Source organism: Mus musculus, chromosome 13 (assembly GCF_000001635.26).
Source record: "Mus musculus strain C57BL/6J chromosome 13, GRCm38.p6 C57BL/6J".
Lineage (NCBI taxonomy): Eukaryota > Metazoa > Chordata > Mammalia > Rodentia > Muridae > Mus > Mus musculus.
Window position 1 is genome coordinate 112,953,060 of NC_000079.6, and position 22,453 is coordinate 112,975,512.

General features: G+C 43.6%; 1 protein-coding gene across 1 annotated transcript in view; it reads left to right on the forward strand.

Moving 5' to 3' along the window:
* The window catches only part of Dhx29 (DEAH (Asp-Glu-Ala-His) box polypeptide 29), a 41,753-nt gene extending 25,380 nt beyond the window's left edge, over positions 1 to 16,373 (forward strand). The window contains exons 14-27 of the mRNA NM_172594.3: positions 615 to 755; positions 2,089 to 2,233; positions 2,341 to 2,458; positions 3,323 to 3,407; positions 5,854 to 5,942; positions 7,060 to 7,188; positions 7,264 to 7,339; positions 8,002 to 8,226; positions 9,675 to 9,811; positions 10,204 to 10,297; positions 11,388 to 11,681; positions 12,156 to 12,287; positions 13,477 to 13,573; positions 16,076 to 16,373. Of these exons, the coding sequence (NP_766182.2) occupies positions 615 to 755; positions 2,089 to 2,233; positions 2,341 to 2,458; positions 3,323 to 3,407; positions 5,854 to 5,942; positions 7,060 to 7,188; positions 7,264 to 7,339; positions 8,002 to 8,226; positions 9,675 to 9,811; positions 10,204 to 10,297; positions 11,388 to 11,681; positions 12,156 to 12,287; positions 13,477 to 13,573; positions 16,076 to 16,128 (1,815 nt within the window). The 3' untranslated portion in view covers positions 16,129 to 16,373. The remainder of the gene's footprint in view (positions 1 to 614; positions 756 to 2,088; positions 2,234 to 2,340; positions 2,459 to 3,322; positions 3,408 to 5,853; positions 5,943 to 7,059; positions 7,189 to 7,263; positions 7,340 to 8,001; positions 8,227 to 9,674; positions 9,812 to 10,203; positions 10,298 to 11,387; positions 11,682 to 12,155; positions 12,288 to 13,476; positions 13,574 to 16,075) is intronic.
* The last annotated feature ends 6,080 nt before the right edge of the window (positions 16,374 to 22,453 follow it).

Below are 22,453 nucleotides of genomic sequence, written 5' to 3' on the forward strand. Positions count from 1 at the left end.
CATTCATACCAGTTTCCCAGAACACTGGCACTTTATTTGAAGCCCAGAACCAGTTCCTAGCCCCTGCAGGTCAGGCAGGACCTGGTGCTTGCCTGATGTTGGGAAGGATGGGGAAGTGTGATCTAGGTGCTGATGACATATCTTAGGGAGTAAGACTGCCACATCAAGTCATGTTCAGATTGAAGGTGGCACCTGCAGTAAGATACTCTGTTTTCAACCAGTCTCCTCTTCTAACCTTTTTCTTTTAAAGCCATACTAAAGTATAGTCTCTGTAAGCCTTTAGCAACAGACCCTTTTTTTGTGTGTGTGTGTTTTCGAGACAGGGTTTCTCTGTGTAGCCCTGGCTGTCCTGGAACTCACTTTGTAGACCAGGCTGACCTCAAACTCAGAAATCCGCCTGCCTCTGCCTCCCAAGTGCTGGGATTAAAGGCGTGCGCCACCACCACCCATCTGCAGCAGACCCTTTTATAGAAATTATGTTTTCCAGTCCCAGTTATACTGACAGCTTTTCCTCATCCTAACATAAGTTAGTGACATTTGCAAGACAATGCTGTCTGCATCTGGTTAATGGCATTCGATGGAGTGACTGAGCCTACCGTTCTCCTTATCTGCAGGTTTTTCATCTTGAAGACATAGTAGAAGAAACAGGCTTCGTCCTGGAGAAAGACTCTGAGTATTGTCAGAAGTTTCTGGAAGAGGAGGAAGAAATTACCATTAATGTTACAAGTAAAGCTGGGGGAGTCAAAAAGTATCAGGTAAAAAGAAAATGTCCTAAAAGATGCAGTAACTATCCAGAGTTCAGCTGGCCTGGGGATTTATAGACCTGTGGCAAGCACTGGGAATCCAGTAACAGTTGTGAGCATAGGCAAGTTTTAAAGGCTATTTTTAATCTGGCTTCACAGACTTTACTCCTTGGTTTGTGATATTTTAATTGTCTTTTATACAGTTTGGGCTCATTAGATAAATGCAGAATTAAGGACTACATAAATACAAAGCTTCATAGTATTCATGACTGAGAAATGCCTTTGTAGTGATTTTTTTTTTCTGCTGTGTCTCAGGAGATAGTGCTGTCCTAAGTCGGGATCTTTGCTTTTGTTTTTTTTTTTAGAAGCCTGTGTCTTGGCGGGAGCCAACATTAGATGAGTATAAAGCTGTTCAAGGCAGGTTTTGCTAGGGCGTTAGCGGCAATTTTGTAATTGCAGGATTCCGCAGAAGCCCCGCGGCTCTCCCTTAGCAGTTTATCAGTTTCAGTCTCTGCACTCCATCTGTTGTACTTCATTTGTATTGTGTGCAGGAACACAAACTGCCGGAAACACAAAAGTGGATCATCCTTAAATTAAATAGCCAAAAATATAATCTACAGGGTTTTCTCTAAAACCCCAAAGATAGAAATTAAAAACTGAAGAAAGGCTTAGAAGGGTATTTCAGATGAGTTGGTGAGAACGTGGTAGCCAAGGTAGAGTGCAGAAAGAGTGAACAGGTATAAGCTACCTTCATTAGAGCCGACATGGACACCTTAGCCTGAATGCTCCTTAACTGCTACAGAAAAATGCACATGTGAGTGTAGTATGTTCTTCCATGATGATGTCTGTATGAGCATGGAAGATAAATGCAGGCCTCTGCTGTTCCTGCGTGAAAGTACAGGAGAATGGTGAGATTGCACGCGCCTCCTTCAGTTTCTACGATTAGGCGGGGCATAGTGGTACAGACCTGCAGCCTGAGTTACTCAGAACTGGGCATCGAGGAATCCTTGAGTCCAGACGAGCCAGGGCAGCACAGCAAGCACCTGTTTCAGGCATGCTTGATTAATTGTGCTTGATTAACTGATTGTACTTCTGCTGTATTTTAGCAATAATGGCAACAATAAGAAGAACTTAATTTAAAGATAGCGCCCTGTTGTTTCTGTTATAGAAATACAGTTTGGTTTTGGTTTTGGTGGTTTGAGGTGCTGTTTGCAGCTGTGGGAATTGAACCCAGGACCTCTCACTCGTGCTGACTGCAAACGCTCTCCTGCTGAGCTACAGCTACAGCTACAGGCCAAAAATACATTTCATTTTTTCAGCTTTCTCTGGTTGGGTTTTCTTTTAGGAATACATCCCAGTTCAGAGTGGAGCAAGTCCTGAATTAAACCCGTTCTACCAAAAGTACAGTAGCCGTACGCAGCATGCAATTCTCTACATGAACCCCCATAAAATCAACCTGGACCTCATTTTGGAGCTTCTTGTATACTTAGGTATTTTTCTATTTGTTTTAATAAAATACCTCTATCAGCCAGAGGCATGCATTGTTTTATGTGCTGTTTATATCTGATTTTGAATACTTTATCTTTTAAATTTTCAGACAAAAGTCCTCAGTTCAGAAATATTGAAGGAGCAGTATTGATCTTCTTACCTGGCCTTGCTCACATTCAACAGTTGTATGACCTCCTGTCAAGTGACAGAAGGTTTTATTCTGAGCGGTAACTACAAATCTTCATTAAATTCTTTGTAGTTTTAAAACTGGAATGGAAGATCAGAATTTTCAGGCTTTTCAACTTCAGTTAAAATTACCCATGGTAGGGCTGGCCAGATGGCCCAGCAGGCAGGCGCACTGGCTGTCCTTCAAAGGACCCAGGTTCAGGAGGCAGCACCCACCTGACCGCCTGTCTATAACTCCATTTCCAGGGGTCTGACACCCTTCTTGCCCTCCACAGAGGCTACACACACACTGTGCACAGAGACACGCACAAGCAACACACCTGAACACATATGTGTTAAATCTCTACAGTTGTTCATGGAGAGTTTGCACTTGTTCATTTCTATCTGGTCAAAGTTTGTAGGTACAGTGTCTACGTTTGTTTTCAATCTGAGCCAAGAATCCTGTGGTTGATTATATAGTTAATTATAACTCCTGACTCACTGAGTCTTCCAAAAGCTACCAAGGTTTTACAACTTAGGAACCATACCTATTTAAATAGCCAATTATCTGTTCTATAATAGTTTATTACTCTTGTGCTTATATCATCAGAACTTTAAAAAAATCTACTCTCATATTTCACGTAATAAGCTTACCTAATCAAACAATCCAAAATTCAGAGCCTGGGCCACTTACAGTCCCAGGCGCCTCAGCCGAGGGGCCGCAACCTCTGATCACGTTGTTCACGTTGATCTTTCCCTCCTCTGGCAGGTGGGGCCTTATTAGACTATTCTATGAAATTCTGTTTGTTTCAATTTTTCATAATCAAATATTAGAAGTCGTTTCCTATATACACCTAACTTTTGCTATTCCTTGCAGTGTCTTCTAAAGAGAAACTCTTGCTAAGACCCATGGCTTTCACTTTCAGGTATCAAGTTATAGCTCTGCATTCAGTTCTCTCAACTCAAGATCAAGCGGCCGCCTTCATGTTCCCCCCTCCCGGGGTCAGGAAGGTAAGCGGGGTCGCAGAAATGTGTGCTCTGAGGCTATTTCATGAAAGCAGTAGGTGCGGGATACATGGCCAGCCTCAAGTGTCCTGCAGCTCAATATCAGCAAAGCGAACCTCATATTAAATGTCAGGCATTCGGGGCTGGAGGAGGGCCAGTGGCTAAGAGTCTGTGACCACAGTTTGGTTCTCACAACTACCTGTAACTCCAGGTTCAGGAGATCCTTCGAAGCCTGGAGCCTTCTTGGGCACCTTCAACTCACATCGCATATGCACAGGCTTACACATATTTTTTTAAAAAAAGTCTTTTAAAAATAAGTTTTTAGCCAGGTAGTGGTGGCACACGTCTTTAATCCCAGCACTCGGGAGGCAAAGGCAGGCGGATTTCTGAGTTCGAGGCCAGCCTGGTCTACAGAGTGAGTTCCAGGACAGCCAGGGCTACACAGAGAAACCCTGTCTCGAAAAAAACAAAACAAAACAAAAACAAAAACAAGAAAAAAATGAGTTTTTAGTTCAGACATTTTAATATTTACATTATGTGCTAATAAACAGACAAGACATTTGAGGAGAGTGGTAGTTGGGAAACGTGGTATGTATGTTGCATTTTAAAAGGAAAACAAATGGCCAAAAGGTGAGTGCACGCCTTTAATCCCTGCACTCAGAAGGCAGAGGCAGACAGATCTCTGAGTTCAAGGCCAGCGTGGTTTACAGAACTAATTCCGGAACAGCCAGGCTGTTCTGAAAAGCCAAAAAGAATGTAAAAGGAAAAAGAGACTACTTCTTCCTAAGAAAGCAACTCTCGGCCTCTGAATTGCTCTGCTTGGCCTCAAACTAACTCTGGCAATCTGTTCTAATTGTCTGGCTCCTTCTCGTTCTCTGGTCGGTTCTGTCTTTACCTGTGCCCAGCTAGTTCTCTCCCAGTATAGCTGCCTCCTCCTCCCTCTCTGAGCTGCTCCACTCTCCCTCTCAACTCTACTGCACTGCTCTCCACGAGCTCTACTGTATCCTGCGCTGTCTGTCTTTCCCTTGAGTAGCTTCCCTTCCCTCTCGCTTTTTGTGAGAGTTGGGCAGACCCTATTCTGTCAAATCTTTCTCTGACCCCTCACTTTTTCTGCCACAAAATTAGACATCACTTTCAAACCTGGGTGCTTCCTTTCACAAACTAACTTTACCTTCACTGTTTGGGATTACAAGTGAGTCCTGTCTGTATTCCAGCCAGAGGGAGTAAAGGTGTGTGCTAAAGGGCTGAGCCACACCCTAACCATCAACAGGTTCAAATACCTGTGACCGAAATCTGTACTGTGGCTGGAGAGATGGCTCCGCAGTTCAAACCCCATACTGCTGTTTACAGACTCAAGGTGACTTCCCAGCAGCCACAGCAGATGGCTCAGAGCCTGGCACTCCAGCTCCAGAGGGAGGGAGAAATGGCATGCTTAGATGAACGTCCTCCAACACACACACACATACACACAACTAATTAAAAATGAATTAAATAATTTTTAAATCTAACAACCTCATTAAACTAAGCTGATAAAACTGTAAAAATAAAATTAAAATTATGCAACAAAAGAGTCTAAATTTTGGGACTAAAATTGAAAGTGGCTTTTTTCCACTCATTTGTTTATTCATTTTACATCCTGACCACAGTCCCCTCTTCCTCCTCTCTTCCCAGTCCCACTCTCTCACATACCTTTCCCCCCACACCCCCTCAGAGAAGGGGAGACCTTGTGAGGTCACCAACCTGCCTTAACACATCTGGTCACGTCAGGACTAAGCACATCTTCTCCCACTGAAGCTGGACAAGGCAGCCCGGCTCAGGGAAAAGGAGCCAAAGACAGGCACCAGAGTCAGAGACACCTCAGCTACAGTTGTTAGGGGCCCCACGTGAAGACCAAGCTAAACGCGTGCTACAAATATGCAGGGGCCTAGGTAGGGCCTGTGCACACTCTTTGGTTGGTGGCTCAGTCACTGTGAGCCACCATGGACCCAGGTTAGTTGACTCTGTAGGTCTTAGTGGTGTCCTTGACCCCTCCAGCTCCCTCAGTCCTTCCCCTGACTCTTCTACAAGACTCCCCATGCTCTGCCTGGTGTTTGGCTGTGTGTCTCTGCATCTGTTTCCATCAGCTGCTGGATGAAGCTTCTCAGAAGACAGTTGTGCTAGGCTCCTGTCTGCAAGCATAGTAGAGTATCATTAATAGTGTTTATCCCTGCACATCTTGTAGACAGGACAAGTTTTAAGCCACAAGTTCTGTGGATGGCTTGGTGTCCCCCTCCCTCCTCTGGAAGTCCTGTGTGGCCACAGGAGGTGAGGAAGGAAGTGGCTTTCTTTAGTCCCCCCACTCTACTGCTGTCTTAAAATTCACCTTTAAAAACTCATCAGTTCTGTCTAAAGAAATTTTCAGAATACGTTGTCGAGAGCTGTCAAAAGACTTTCCGTTCTCGTTTATTTGCAGATTGTCTTAGCAACAAACATTGCAGAGACAGGGATAACTATTCCTGATGTTGTGTTTGTCATTGACACTGGACGGACAAAAGAAAATAAGTAAGTCTAACTTTCTCACAGTGGAAATTTGTAACAATCCTGTCAGGCAATCCAGATTCTAAAGGTCGTTGTTCTGCCCAGAGCAAAAAGCCTTAGCAAAAGTGTAGATGAATTTAAAATATCTGGGAGTACATTTCAGAATTTCATACCTTGGATTTTACCAACAGTGATACCAATGTACCACCACTTAAAAGTGCTGTTTGGGAAGAATTCCACAGTGTAAGTTTTTATATACTTTTTTGCTTATTAAATGAATTGTGTAACACAAGCATTATTTGTTGGGTTATGATAGAATGGACTTTGGAGAACTTGACTTAAATCTCTGATCTTGGCAAAAAACAAAAATACAAACCCCTCCCAATCATCAGGCCCTTGTGCACTAATGAAGAAAATGAAGTTTCGTAATTGCAAATGCCTTATATAATAACCAGAACATAGCAGATGCCTTAACTGAACCGACCCCAAAATGGTTCTACTCTCGGTCTTAGGGTGTGTGGCATGTTTAGCTAATTGTAGTCTATACAGTCCCCAGTATCAGAAAACCACAGCAGTGTAGTAGAAAATCAGCTCTAAAACAAGCGGTTGTGTCTTTAGAGGAAACATTTTCTGGCTGTAGATGTACCTTGTGAGCCGAGCTAGGCTTTGAACTGTGACACTGACAAGTAGCGCTTCTCAGTTCGCATACCTTGTTGTGTGATTAGTAGGTATTAACTAAAACAAAAAGGTGCTTCGGTCAGATTAGTTTGAGAAAAGATGAGTTGAGCAACCATTTTCTTTTGTAGCAAGTGATTTTCATTTGGCAGTATGAATAGGCACTTTACAAAAACATTGAATCAGGAAATATGACATAAGAAATGTTTGTCAGCTGCAAGTGGTAGTACACAACTTTAATCCCTGCTCTCAGGAGGAAACGGCAGGTGGGTTTTCATGAGTTCAAGACCAGCCTCATCTACATAGTTCCAGGACAACCAGGACTACCTAGAGAGTCCTTGTCTCCACCTCTAACCCCCCAAAAAAGAGATGTTTTTTCACAGTAGTAGCAAGTTCAACGCTTCAATTTTTCTGGTTTTGCTGGAAAACAGTTATTCACATATTGTCTCCTGAAACCTGTCTCTAGGTACCATGAAAGCAGCCAGATGAGCTCTTTGGTGGAGACCTTTGTCAGTAAAGCTAGTGCCCTACAGCGCCAGGGGAGAGCCGGGAGGGTCCGGGATGGCTTCTGCTTTCGGCTGTACACAAGAGAAAGGTAGGCACGCGTTGGCATTTACAACACACGTGACAACACCGAGTGCCATCACTTACGATGTGTTACTGTGTTCAGATTTGAAGGTTTTCTGGACTATTCTGTACCTGAGATCCTGCGCGTCCCTCTGGAGGAACTCTGTCTTCACATCATGGTAATCCCAAAGGACCGCACACGAGGGCTGCTGCTGGTGGGGGTGCTGGTGCTGGTGGGGGGGGGGGGGGGAGGTTCTCACTCTTTATTAGGAAAGATCTGACAACCTGAGTGTTCTTCACCTCTGCTTTTAAGTATTGTATGCTTATTGTCTGCACTGTGCTTTGGTCTTGATGTAGCTCCTGTGTAGCAGAGATTAGTATTATAAACAGCCTTATACCCTGAGCAGTGGTCCCGTGGGGCAGTACTGCCTGCTGAGGGACTGGGGTCGCGGTCTCCATATTTTAGACTGTCCTAACTAAGCAGGGCTCTATGCTGGTGTGTAGTGTGTAGAATAAGAGATGCGGCTGAACATCCCCCACAGCTCCCCACATCCAGCACAGCTCCCCAAAACAAAGATTCCCCCAGCCCAAGCGTCAGCCTGCTAACTGAGAGCCTCACCTAGACCAAGGCTTCCTAGGCTAGTCTTGATTCTTAGATTTTTAACAGTAAAACTCAGTACTGAAGAAACTAAAACACAGAGACTCCACCATGATGTTCACCATGCAGGGTGGCTTCACAGGCTGGCTGCTTGGCTCAAGATTCTGCTAAGTTCCTCCTTTAGTCCCAGCGTAGCCTCCCTCGGGGCAGCACTGACCCCGGCCCATGCCCTTCCCACTGCAGAAGTGTGATCTGGGCTCCCCTGAAGACTTCCTCTCCAAAGCCTTAGACCCTCCTCAGCTTCAAGTCATCAGCAACGCGATGAACTTACTCCGGAAAATTGGAGCCTGCGAACCCAATGAGCCTAAACTGACACCGCTGGGCCAGCACCTTGCCGCTTTGCCTGTCAATGTCAAAATTGGCAAGATGCTCATTTTCGGAGCCATATTTGGCTGTCTCGAACCAGTGGTGAGTAAGACGCTGGCTACTTCACTTCAAGTGCCATTTGGTTGGGAAATTATTAAAGGATGGAAACAAGTTTAAACTTTAATTTCTTAACAAAATACAATGGCTATGCTATCATTAAAACATACGTGACCTGAATGCCCAGTGAGATTATTCAAATCTATTTAACTTTTTACAGTCTGTCTGAAACCTTGCAGCAAGCAGGTGGCTGTGCAGCCCCTTTATTTTCAGTGCATTTTTAAACTAATGTGAGGATTGACCCCAGGGCCTCAAGGCTTCCACTGAGCTATAACACTTAAAGGTCTCTTTCTCTGTTTACTTACATGGAGGAAAAACACTGTTGTATGAGTTTGGCTTGCCTAGGTTGTTGCCATCAACCTGAAACATTTATTTAATTGAATATGTAATGTTCGTAGGAAGTTGTTGACACAATATACTTTAATAGAATGAAAACTTCCTTTATCCAAATTCTCCAATAGTTGTCAGTCTGTTTTCTCAATTTACTTCAGAAATAAGATCTGTTTGTCTGACCGAGTCTCTGGGCATCTGATCTTACAGTGTCTTTGCAGCATTAGCAAGTGGTGGTTTTGAGCACAAATCAAGGCCGTTGAACACAGAAAATGGGGTCTTTCCTCTTGTCTCCTTTTCTAGTATTAGAAGGAACTTTGGGGCTGGGGTGTGGCTCAGCAGAATATTTGCCTGGGGTTCATGGAGCAGTGGGTTCAGTCCCCAGTGCATCAGTAACAAAGCAGGGGTTGGGGCATTCGGGGAGGGAGTCAAGGGTGATTGGCAGAACTTGCTAAGTTCAAGAAGTACCATTTGTATTGCAGTCTGTCTGAAACCTTGCAGCAGGCAGGTGGCTGTGCAGCCCCTTTATTTTCAGTGCATTTTTAAACTAATGTGAGGATTGACCCCAGGGCCTCAAGGCTTCCAAATGAGCTATAACACCAGCCGGAACATCGCTGTTTAATTTATAATGAACACTAATTTGTCTCTCGCATTATAGCGGCTTAGAACTCCAGCATCTGGGCACTGCACACTCAGTGTCTGGTGAAGGCCCCCCTCAACTACGGCAGCTTTTAGCTGTGTCTTTAGAAATGTGGAAGAGCCTCAACTTATGTTTGAAAGGCATTGCAGCCAATGAGAATTAGCTGTCTGGAAGTCTAAAGTACTAAGCTATCATTTTGAGATAGCCTATACCTAAATAGCAGACTTTAATCACTTGGATGTGTTTTCAGGTTTTTCCTTAAATCACAGAGATGTTCTAACAATAAATAGGTTTTTTGAGTTCCATGAAAGGAACTGAGCTAAAAGTTATGAAAATGTAAGTTAGCAATGTTAAATGCATTGAAAATAGGAAACAGGTAACTTGGTTGTAATTGTTTTATTGCTTATTTTTAAAACAACTTTGGGTGTATACTTCTTTAATGATAAATGATATTTATGGACAGGCAACACTGGCAGCCGTGATGACAGAGAAGTCTCCATTCATCACACCAATTGGTCGAAAGGATGAAGCGGACCTTGCAAAGTCGTCTTTGGCTGTGGCCGACTCGGACCACCTCACGATCTACAATGCTTATCTAGGGTAAAGAAACAAGCTGGTTGCTATCCATCAGCCAGTGACTAGAGATGGGTGACTTTTTTAAAAAATGTATCCTTATCATTCAAACTGTGCTCTAGCATTTAAATTTGTTCATGTGTTTTTAATTTGTCAGGCTATTATTTTATCAGAGACTCATTTAAGAACAACACACTTGTTGTTATATATGTACAGTTCTCAAATATGAAGCAATTCAACAATTTGTTATACTTAAAAATCCTGCAGTTGGAACTTATATAAATTTAGCAGCTACAGTGAGCAAGGCCCCTTCTTCTTAACAGATTATAATTTTATTAAGCCTCCCTTGGGTTCCTCCCTCTGAGAGGGAGCCCTGAAATGAGCTGTGGTGACCTTTGTTCTCTGCTGTGTTCATCTAGGTGGAAGAAAGCCCAGCAAGAAGGAGGCTTCCGCTCTGAGATCTCATATTGCCAGAGGAACTTCCTAAACAGAACGTCACTGTTGACACTCGAGGTGAGTCTTACTTAGTATTGCTCTTAGCGACCGTAATGGATTCAGGGTGTGATTTGTATAAAGAGATCACATGGTTTCATGGAAATAACACTAGCTTGGGAATAGGATAGTTAACTTTTTAGTTTTTTGTTTGTTATTTTTTTAATAAATAACTCAAAGGGCATTATCTAGGGTTCTTCCCGGCTCTGGTACTCAGCTATTTTGTTGCTTAGTTATGGAGGATTTCAGGAATAGCAGAACGTGACTAGAATCCTGTCAGGAACTCTAGTTCACCCATTCCCGGCATGCATTAATTAGCAACGTGCTCAGTATTGCCCTGTGCTTGTTCCCCTCACGTTACTGTCTGCCTGTAGACTGTATTTTAAGTAAATGCAGAGATTAGATAAGCACGTATCTCTAAAGTATAGGACTTTTTTTGATGCCATATCATACCTTTAAAACAAACGAAGAAACTATAATATCAAATTATAGCACTTAAATAGCCCTAGTCATTTAATAATTTTGTTTTTCATACCTAATTTGAATCGTGATCCACACAAGATTTACTCATTACATTTGATTGGTCCCTTAAGTTTCTTAATCTATCGTTAATCAATCTTTTTTTTTCCTATTTGCGATTTTTTATTTTTTTAAAGAAATCCATTTAATTGTTCAGTAGGGTTTCTAGAATTCTGGAAATAGCCACTTCTGAGCCGTCTGAGGACATCCCAGTTAGCTGGCCCAGAGGTGGCCATCTCTCTGAATCAGTCCTTTCTCCTTTGTCGCCCTTTAATTGTCCCCAGCCTCCAGAGTGGCTCCCACCGGCTTCTTTCCCCAGCCTGTCTTCACACCCCAGAGCTTGCTCTCTCAGGGCTTCCTGCAGCCCTGTGTGTTCGCTGCTCTCGTAGATGCTTCTAGTTTATAACATCACTGTTCTAGGTGCTAATCCTTCACTTCCCAGAGTCTTTTCTTCCCCTCTCAAGCTTGTTCCTGCACTCATCTAAATGATACTCTGCAGCCTATCTATTTTTATGGGAGACAGCACTATACATTTCCAAGTTGCGTGGTCATTTCTCTAATCGATTATGTCTCACTTTACCATGACATCTAGGATGTGAAGCAGGAGTTAATGAAATTGGTGAAAGCTGCAGGATTTTCATCGTCTCCCAGCTGGGAGGGAAGGAAAGGGCCGCAGACGCTCTCTTTCCAGGACATTGCTCTTCTTAAAGCTGTGCTGGCTGCTGGCCTGTACGACAGTGTGGGGAAGATCATGTGTACAAAGTCCGTGGACGTGACAGAGAAGCTGGCGTGCATGGTGGAGACAGCCCAAGGCAAAGCTCAGGTGCACCCGTCCTCTGTAAACCGGGACCTACAAACCTACGGGTGGCTCTTGTACCAGGAGAAGGTAAAGGCTCTTTCTGCAATCCCTCTTACGCCCAGGCCTCCTCCCTAACACGCTCTGGTGACCTAATGGCCTCCTCTTCTCCTCAAGTACAACTGTTACTTCTGCTCGCGTTGGAAATCCGACACACTCTCTAAGCAGAACACAAGACAAACAATTTCTTTCCCATCAAATAAAAGAAAGATAGCAAGGCTTCTCTCTGGCTATCGCTCGTCTACTTGGAATTCAGACAGTTACAGCGAGGGGGCTTTGGTTATCTGTTCCAGAGTATTTCACTAAAGTGGTTGTCTCAGAAGGGAAAAGAAGGTGTGTGTTCCATTTCTAACTAAGGGGCATGTGAGGGAGAGCAATGTGGTTGTGTAAACATACGTATTTTTCTGTTAAATTTGTTAAGAAAATATATAGATAAAAAAATAGCTAAGTGACGGTTTAGTATTTTAGACTACAAAGGTGTCTGCCCCACTTTGTCCTTTGCAGGTGAGGTACACCAGAGTCTACCTGAGAGAGACGACCCTCATCACCCCTTTTCCAGTTTTGCTTTTTGGAGGTGACATAGAAGTCCAGCACCGAGAGCGGCTTCTGTCTGTGGACGGCTGGATCTATTTTCAGGTATCCAGTCCAGATGACCTGATGAGAGCATTCAAACTCCTGTATCCCTGAGGTAGACTTGAAAGTTTTCACTGAAGCTGACATAATCTTTTCCGTTGTGGTTTACCATAGAAAACTTCCTCTTAACTATTTGGTTTTTATAACTTGAAGATCATGTTGCTGTCACAGAACGTATTTATGTATAACCATTATAATTGCCGCGTACCAGGAATATTGACAGCAGTTTTTTCTGGATTATCCCACGTAGCTTCATTGTAGGCAGTGTAGGTGGGGAGGGGCGTGTGGGGGGAGGGGGAATCGGCCCTCCCAGAGGCCCGGGCTTGGTTCGTAGTTGTTCACCAGATGCATACCTCACTCACTACACTTCCATACAAAAACCAGACAGATGCACAGTTTTTAAGACATGAAAACTTCTTCTCTGGACAAGGTAGCAGCCTATGCTCACTTGCAGAAGTCAGCTCTTCTCTCCTCTGTCGCCCATCAACACTGGCCAGTGTAGAGCAGGCCCCGCACATGCTGTCAGCTATAGAACCAGAGAAGGGAATTATGTATTTAAAAAATGTGTTTGGTTCCTGCAAACAAGCTGGAGTGGCAGAGATGATCTCATAATTGGGTGGTAGTGATATTGATAGTATTGGATTTGTAGTGATATTGGTAAAAAACGCTACAAATTTACCATGAGTACTTAAAATGAGTGCATTTTTTTTGTAATTTATAAATTATCCCCTCAATAGAACTGTTAAAAATGTTTCCTCCCAGCAAGTGTGGTAGCTCATACTTTTAATCCCAGCACCCGAGAGGCAGAGAGGCAGAGGCAGAAGTATCTGCATTCAAGGCCAGCCAGGGCTACATAGTGAAACCCTGTTTCAAACTACTCTCCACTCCCCAGCCCACCCCCAAAATTTCCTCAGAACTCTTTAGTCTTGACCCAGTGTCATATACAAAGAGAAACAAAGAATTATTGGAATAAGTTACTTTATTGTGGCAAGAGATACCAGACTTCCTACCAAGCTTAGCTGTGTAGCTGAGCTGCCAGGGTTGACAGGTCACTTGCTCCCACTTTCCCTGTTGCATTTCATGTTAACCATCCTGGTGTTGAACTGTGAGTTACACCTTGTGCTCAGATTGCTTTATGTAAACACATGCAAATGCCCTGATGAACTCTGTCTGATGTGTCCTCTCTCAACAGGCCCCGGTAAAGATAGCTGTCATTTTTAAGCAGCTAAGAGTTCTCATTGATTCTGTTTTAAGAAAAAAACTTGAAAATCCAAAGATGTCCCTTGAAAGTAAGTGTTTTATGGTGTTGCGGGTAAAGGAAGGAATACATGTGTACCTAGGATGCACTTAGAAGGTAGCATGCTTGTGTATGGATAGGTGAAGGATAGCAAGCACATGAAGCATTAGTGCTTGCATTCTTATTTCATGGGCATTGCTGTCTTGTCTGCATGTGTGTCTGGGTGAAGTGTTGGACCCCTGGAACCGGAGTTACTGACAGCTGCGAGCTACCATGTGGGTGCTGAGAATTGAACCCTGCTCTTTTGGAAGAGCAGCCAGTGCTCTTAACCACTGAGCCATCTCTCCAGCCCCTTAGTCGTCTTAACTTTATTTGTAAACTGTCCACTTAACAGAAAAAGTTCAGGCAGCATAAGTTTTGCTACTCCCTGGTTTATCCCAGCTGTTTCCTCCTCCATATGCTACTCACGACTGCACAGCTAGGAGCTGGTGTAGACAGTGCTTTAGCCTTCTACAGAAGCCTGGAATGAACTCCTGGTTTGTCAGCAGCGCGGCCCAGCACTGCCCTAAGTGAGCACATCACCAGTCCACAAATGTGGAAGGAGCACAAGGCTCAATGCCTGTTCCAGGCACACTAATTCCTCCAGAGACTTCTGATGGTTTAGTCTATTGCTCTTTCTCTTTGCCTACTGTCGGCCTTTGTAAATGCATGACTACTATAACAAACTCCTGAGATAGATGTCCCAGCCTTAGGATTGAGTTGGCTGTGTCCTCAGGCTTTAATTTAACGTGCTCCTGAAAGCTGTAGCTTCTGTAAGCCGGTGGCTGTCCCTTGATTGGAGACAAGTTTTAGAACGAGTGTTTTCCAGTTGGTGCTGTAGTCTTTCCATACTGTTGCATCATAAGCACTGAAGTGTGGCTTTCCTGCTTTAATAATGTTAAGAATTATCCTGGAATGGGGAGATGGCTCAGTGATTAAGAGCACTGGCTGCTCTTCCAGAGGCAAATGGCAGCTCACAACTGTCTGTAACTCCATTTCCAGGGCAGCTGACATACTCACATAGATATACACGCTGGCAAAACACCAATGCACATAAAACAAAAATAAATAAGTCATTAAAAAAAATTTTTTTTAAAGATTTATTATTATATCTAAGTACACTGTAGCTATCTTCAGACACACCAGAAGAGGGCATTAGATCTCATTACAGATGGTTGTGAGCCACCATGTGGTTGCTGGGAATTGAACTCATGACCTTCGGAAGAGCAGTCAGTGCTCTTAACTGCCAAGCCATCTCTCTAGCCCCCTAAAAGATTTTTTTTAGAAAAGAATATCTGTGCATTTGATGCTTATTTTGACTTGGGAAGGAGGGTGACATGTTAGTGTCGGGAGGTGACACGTTAGTGACCTTTCTGGCTTTACTACAAAGACGGGTTGTGATAGCCACTCACACAGAAGTGTCTAAAGTTACGCCTGTTTCTAATTCTCTCTACTTTTCTTCAAATTCAACTAACTTTAGATAAGCATAGGTCCATGCCAACAAGAGCTTCCTCCCTCTTCCACCTCCACCTTATCTTCCTCTCTTTAATACTGCTCCAGTTCCTGAGCACCTGAGTGTCAGCCATAGGCCCAGGTCAAAAGTCTCAGGACGTGAGACTAGGGACATTGAGACCCCAGTATAAATGTAGAGTGTCCTGCGGTCTTGCAGCCCTGCCCTGGTGGCTTTCCGAGAAGGTGGCCATGAGAATCGCAGGAAGTCACCTTTCCACAGTTGTTTAGGCAGGAGTAGATGTTAATAAGCCCATCCTAGCAAGTAATGTCACCTCTCTGTTTATCCATTCAGCTGGTGTTTGATCCTCTTGCATATAGATAGCCCTGTCACTTCCTATTGACACCTCTCTGAGAATCCTTCCCTTTTAGAATGTTTGTTTCCTTGGTCCAAGCCTGGAATAAAGTCATTGTCACCTTTGCCTGTTTGGTAAAAATCCTGTCTCGCTGCAAAACAGGAAAGAGTAAATAAGTCCTTCGGAGTCGTTCAGCTTGGTGAAAACAAATGAGAAACTTCTTGGAGGAATTTCTAAAGAACTAGTTATAGAAACAACAGATGAGGCTTCACAGTGCACATCTGTAGCCCCAGCACTTGGGAAGCTAAGGCAGGGGAATTGTGAGTTCCAGCCCAGTATGGACTACATAACAAAACCTGGGTAAAAAAGAAAAAAAAACAAAAAACAGAAAAAACATACAAACAAAAAAACCACTTATATCTCATTATTTTGGGCCTTTGCCTATAAATACTCAAATAACTTTTTACAAAACGTTAACTTTTTGAAGTAGGCATAAGATAACCTTAATCATTAACTCTTATAGGGCAACAAATTGACTTTTCTGGACATCTCTGGTATCATAGTATATATTACTAGTGTTGGTTTGCATTCTAGTTTAAGAAAGGCTTGTGATAAAATATTCCTCTTGTTTGTACCTATGTGCATTAGACAATTAGCCAGTGTTCCAGCGCTTACAGGTGTCGTGATGTATTTATTATTCATTCCCTCAGATGACAAGATTCTACAGATCATTACAGAATTGATAAAAACAGAGAATAATTGACACTGGAATCCACGGTTGTCTGCTTGTAAAGTTAAGATAAAGATACGGTCCTGAAATGATGTGGAGGTCAGCTGTCCCACTAAGTATTTCATTACCTAAAATGTTGGTTCTGGCCATTAACCTGAAGACGGCGGGGAGGGAAAGAGCACATTCTTTCAACGTGGACTTTTCTAGCTCCTTTGTAACGATGATGATACTCAATGTATTTGCCATGACATTTACAATAAATCCTTTGGTATCAATCATATTTTGTCCATCTCTGTGTCATTAGGCCAAGGCCAGTGTCTGCCGTCTGAAACTCACTGCGTTGGTTTCCTGGGTAACTGCTCAGCCTGTGTATTCTGTGTATTTTCTCCTCCAACAACAGGCCTTCATATTTGGAGAAATAAGTTTAGAGTCTTGTCCTATTTCTTAGTTAGGGTTTCTGTTGCTATGAGAAAACACCATAACCAAAAACAACTTGAGGAGGAGAGGGTTTATTCAGCATGCACTCCATCACAGAGGGAAGTCATGGCGGGCACGTGGAGCCAGGAGCTGATGCAGAAGCCATGGAGGGACGCTGCTTACTAGCTTGCTCCTCATGGCTTACTTAGCCTGCTTGCTTATGGCACCCAGAACCACTTGCACAGGAGTGGCACCACCCACCCACAATGCACTGTCCCCTCCACAGTGAACACTGATTAAGGAACTGCCCCCACAAGCTTCTCTACAGGCCAGTCTTATGCAAGCATCTTCTCAACTGTAGCTCCTTTACTCCGATAACTCTAGCTTGTGTCAGGTTGACATCCCATTCCCTAATAAGAAGGTAATCTCCAAAACTAGTTGTTATTCAATATCATAAAAAGAAAGCGTAGGGCTAGGCATGCTTGGGAGGCAGAGACCAACAGATCTCTGTGAGCTCAAGGATAGCCTGGTCCACATAGTGGGTTCTAGGACAGCCAGAGCTACATAGTGAGACTCTGTCTTGAAAAACAACAGCAAAGGGGAACTACAGTAAGCACTTAATGCTTGATATCTGTTGAGGCCGGCCAGCGGCTCACAGGTCCGGGTTCGAGCCTGGAAGGCATCTTGGAATCTGGAAGAAAAGAGGGAATCTAGGCGACGAGAGAAAGAATGGAACCAAGGCAAATAGTCTGATCAAGGTTCAACTTTAATGTTGGCAAACATGCTTTATAAAGAAGAGGGGAGGCCCATTCCCAGTCATGCAAAGTTCCTTTGAAGTAGTCAGATCAGCCTTTTAGTAGGAACTCGCAAAGATCACAGTTCGGAAAATCTTGGTGAGCCAGTTCCGGCCTCAGGCAGGTAGTGGCACATCAAAGGAGAGTGATGAGAAGCAGCAGGTGGCTCCGCCTGAGTGGCGGATGGTCTGAGGCCAGCCTAGCTAGGCTGGAAGGAGGTAACAGATATCCAACATGCCAACCTAAACCAGGGCTCTGGTTATAGATCCCACTTACTTTACGTTCAGAAGACATGAGGACTGCTGCCAGCAGGGGGGCTGGAATGACTCATGGCTGCTCTTCACCTTACAAGCTCTCCCCATTTGCACCTTTTTGTTTTAAATTTGGTGGGTGAGGGGGTTGTACAAATGTGCGTGCCACAGTGTGGATAGAAAGGTCAGGGGACAGCTTGTGGACACTGGTTCTCTCCTTCAACAATAGTGGGTCTAGGGACTGAACAGGTCATCAGTTTGGCAATGTCACACTTCCTTTGAGCCATCGTTGAAGGCTGTTAGTGTGCATTTGTGCACGGGCGATTGGTAGCTTGGGGTAGCAGTGGTTTCACTGTCTCGTTCTCACTTATCTTTGGAACACTACCTGCATTACTTAGAGGGATTTTTCTCATTTCCTGACAACAAATTGATGGACTTCAAGTACGTTTTTCTTTAGATTAAAAATAGAGATCTTATTGAGGTAAACGATTAAGATTAGAACCTAGCACGATTACGTGAGTCTTCCAGTAGGTATAGTTTCAGCATTCACTGGTGACTGAGTAAGGACACTGTAACTTTCACCCTGCGTGCAGAGGGAAGCAAGCTCAGCACTTGGTAGCAGGCTCTAGTTCTCTAGTTTCAGGTGTGTGGTGGCATTAGGGCGAAGGAATTAAGAGTGTAACTGTAGTTTGGAGTCTCTCTGGCTTGTACCACTAAGCGACTCAGCATCAAGAGCTAGTCACCATGGGACACACAGAAGCAGCAAAGGAGTCCTAGTCCTGTGTGTTGTGCTTGGAGTTTGTGTGTCAGGAGAATGTCCCAAATGTCTGAACTCATGTGCATATCACAACAACCTATGAGGTGGGTGGGTGTTAATGACACCATTTTATAAATGTGGGGGAAAAAAGCAGCCAAGAAACTAAACAACTCATCAGAGAACAAACACATTAGTAATAAGTGGCAGCCATGCAGTACCAAACTTTAAATCTCTGAAATAAAGTCATTTTCCCTCTGATAAGTGAAGCACTAACTCACATTTGAATAGGGTTATCATATTAGTCTTTGACTCCAGATGACAAATATATTAGTTAGGTAGTCACCAAAGGGGACAGGAGAGACATCATTGAGGTTGAAGTGTTGTAGAATTCCACACTATCATTTTTTGTTGTTTTTTTTTTTTACACTTAATTATCTTGTGGGTAGCAGGGGTCCGTTCTGTGGCATTCTTTTGGAAGTCAGAGCCCTTCCTTTCTACCAAGTAGTTCACAGGGATCAAACAGATCTCCTAGCAACATGGCACGACCCATTTCAAAAAAACCAAACTTGGGCCAGCAAAATAGCTGAGAGGGTAGAAGAGCTTTAGCTACCAAGCCTGATGACCTCGGTTCAACCCCAGAACTCGAGAGCTGACAGGAGAGAGCAGACTCCACAAAGGCACACGGGCGCTCACGCACTTGCATACACCTGCATGCAGTAGCAATGGGGCAGCAAAACCCAAGGGCAGAGCCGACTTTAAAGGAGGACGTTTCCTCTGCCTCACAGTTTTGAAGATTTCAGATCACTACCAACCAGCTCTATCACTTTCTGCCTGTGGCAGTACAAAATGGCAGGAGTGTGTGGAACCAAAATAAAGAGGAACGGTCCTGTGTCCTTGATCCTTTTTAATTTTTCAAGACAGGGTTTCTCTGTATAGCCCTGGCTATCCTGGAACTCACTTTGTAGACCAGGCTGGCCTTGAACTCAGAAATCCACCTGCCTCTGCCTCCCGAGTGCTGGGATTAAAGGCGTGCACCACCACACCCGGCTCTTGATCCCCTTAAGAGGGGGTCTTCTCCATTCAACAATCTTGTCCTCATTTCTTAAGCGTTTCTCTTTCCAGTAGCATCAAGCTGAGGACCAAGTCTTTAACACAAGCCTGTGGGCACATTTCAGATGGAAACAATCATTGTGATTAGTCAATCATACTGAAGTTTTCCCTTGAAACTTAAAAAGTAAAACAGATCTTAAAGGTGCTAAGATTAAAATACATCTTAAATAGTCTACCCCCCCCCCAACACACAATAGCAGCTGCACAATAAAGGATGTGTTAATTAGGATACATGGCGTATTCATGCATCATTACATTGCAGACCTTGAATGCTTAAAATTATTAAGTATACCTCAATTTAAAAAGAGAACAAAGGGGGCCTGGAGAGATGGCTCAGTGGTTAAGAGCACCGACTGCTCTTCCGGAGGTACTGAGTTCAAATCCCAGCAACCACATGGTGGCTCACAACCATCCGTAATGAGATCTGACACCCTCTTCTGCTGCATCTGAAGGCAGCTACAGTGTATAATAATAAATAAATCTTTAAAAAAAAAGAACAAAGAAAACATTCACCCCTCAAAGGATAATCAAGAAACCCACCAAACAGAAGAAAATACAAACTATATCTCTGGTAAGGAGACTGCATCAGAAATACACTAAATGTCACATCAGTAAGAAAAGATAGAGAAAATAACCCAATGTTAAGATGTTCATACTTGAGGCTGGAGAGATGGCTCAGCCGTTAAGAGCACTGACGGCTCTTCCAAAGGTCCTGAGTTCAATTCCCAGCAACCACATGGTGGCTCACAACCATCTGTAATGAGATCTGACGCCCTCTTCTGGTGTGTCTGAAGACAGTGACACTGTACTTACATATAATAATAAATAAATCTTAAAAGATATATATATTCATACTTGAAAACAAAGGAAATTACATCAACATGATAAAATCTATGTGTGAAAAGCCTTAGGCTACATGATACAAAATAGAGAAAAACTAAAACTGTTCATGTAAGGTTATAGAAAAGACCAGGGTACATACTCTGGCCATTTCTAATCAACACAGTAGTTTGTGGTTGAAGTGTGACCCCCCACACACGCTCCCCCCTTGCTATTATAGACTTTCCTCTGGAACCATAAACCAAAATAAATTCTTGTACATGTAATCTTGGTCATGGTACTTTATCATAGCCACAAAAAGTAACTGATTCAGAAGTTGGTGTTGGCTGCTATGAAGAACCTGACCAGGGCTTTTTGGAGGAACATGGAAGGCTTTGGAATTTTGGATTAGAAATTTCACGATAGCATAAGGTTGAGTTCGTGGCATGGTTATTATTGATAACTCTTATGCAGTTCTACAGTGAAGAACAAGTAGGGCAGAAAGAAAGATGTGTCCAGCTTAGAGAGGGAAGAACATGAGGCATTACAGCCAAGGCATGTGTTGAAAGAGGGCTGTACTTAGGAAGACTAGCATAGCGGAGTTAAAGAGAGGCCTCCTGCTCTTCACTGGACTGATGGGAAAGATGCCCTCAGGGCAATATTATAGCTAAACTAAGCTCCCAGCCAACAGTCTAGAGAGTTCTCTGCTTCAGGAATACATACAAAAGCAAGTTGTGATTCAAAGGCATGAGGGTCCATCTCGCTCCGGCAGTCAAACTTGAGAGTGCCTTCCACTTGAAACTGGTTTTGGAAGCATGAAAGACGCAACAGTGAGGGGACCATGGGTTCTTCTCCTGTAGTTTCAGAGAGCCACCAAAGCCAAAGTGGGGCAGTGCTGATGTCACTGCCAGAAGCCTTGAGACGACAAAGGGCCTTCAGAAGCCATTGCATGAAGCTGTGAGAGTAATGTGAGTGTTGCAATGGAAAAGCCCGAGGTGTTGGAGAGTTCAGGACCATGAGGCATCTATTAATGAGAGCTGCCTCCAGGAACCAAGCCAGCCCAAAAGAAAGATAATGTGGCAGGCAGCCAAAAACTAATGTCCCAAACACTGGACATGTGGCTTCAGAGTTGGTATCTGCCATGCTGGGTTTTGCTTTGGCCCAATCTTGCTTCACTGTGCCTCTAGTTTTTTTGTTTGTTTCCTTTTGGAATGGGAATGTATCTCCTTCCTATGCCATTGTATGGTGTAAGTATTTTGCTTTTTGGATTTTAGGGTGGTCACAGATTGCCTTGAATTTCAGAAGAGACTTTGGACGTTTGAATCATGTTGAGATTGTTAAAGATTTATGGACTGACTACATGCTACAGCAGGACTACCTCAGACAGTGGTATAAATAATGACGCAGAGGCTTACACATATTTTAAAAGTTAGGCCTTTTGCTTGGGCAGTCTCCCGTCTCCTCCAAACCAGGCTAATCCTGGCACTACCTTCTGCCACATGGAACAGAGTCCATCCATTCATCTTTACGTCCATTGGCTGAATCCCTGAATAGGATTCTTAGTCCAGTGTCCCTCTCTCTGCCTGGACGTTCCACCCTCCACTTCCTGCCCAGCTATTGGCCATTGGATATTTATGACAGCTAATCAGATAGAATTCTAGCTTGCCTTAGGCAAGTGAGGAAGAACAAATATTTATAAAATATGAGGCCAGGGATTGCCTATAGATATACAATACCAAGATTCTGCCAGTATTTAGCTCTCTGTCAATAACAAAATTAACAGTTGAATATACAGACATACCTCTGTAGAATATACTCCAACAAAATACATTTTTCATTATGATATGGACATGAGCCTATGAGGGCCACGTAGTAGTGGAATATGAGCGTTCGAATGATAAGGGTCCTCTCTAGGCTTATGTATTTGATCACTTGGCCTTGATGGTGACACTGGAGATGTTAAGTTACCTTTAAGAGGCACATCCTGTGGGCACACACTGAGAGTCCATAGCCCCTCCTCTAGTACACTCCTTCTGCTTCATGTCTGTGATTAGAGAGGTGATCTCCTAGCTCAATGCTCCTGCTGCTGTGACTCTCGCACCACGAGGGACTTTCCCTTTGGGACCTTTAAGTTTCCATGGTCATGGTATTTCATCATAGCAACAGAAAAGTAACTAATCTATCACCTAATTTTATGGATTAGAAATCTT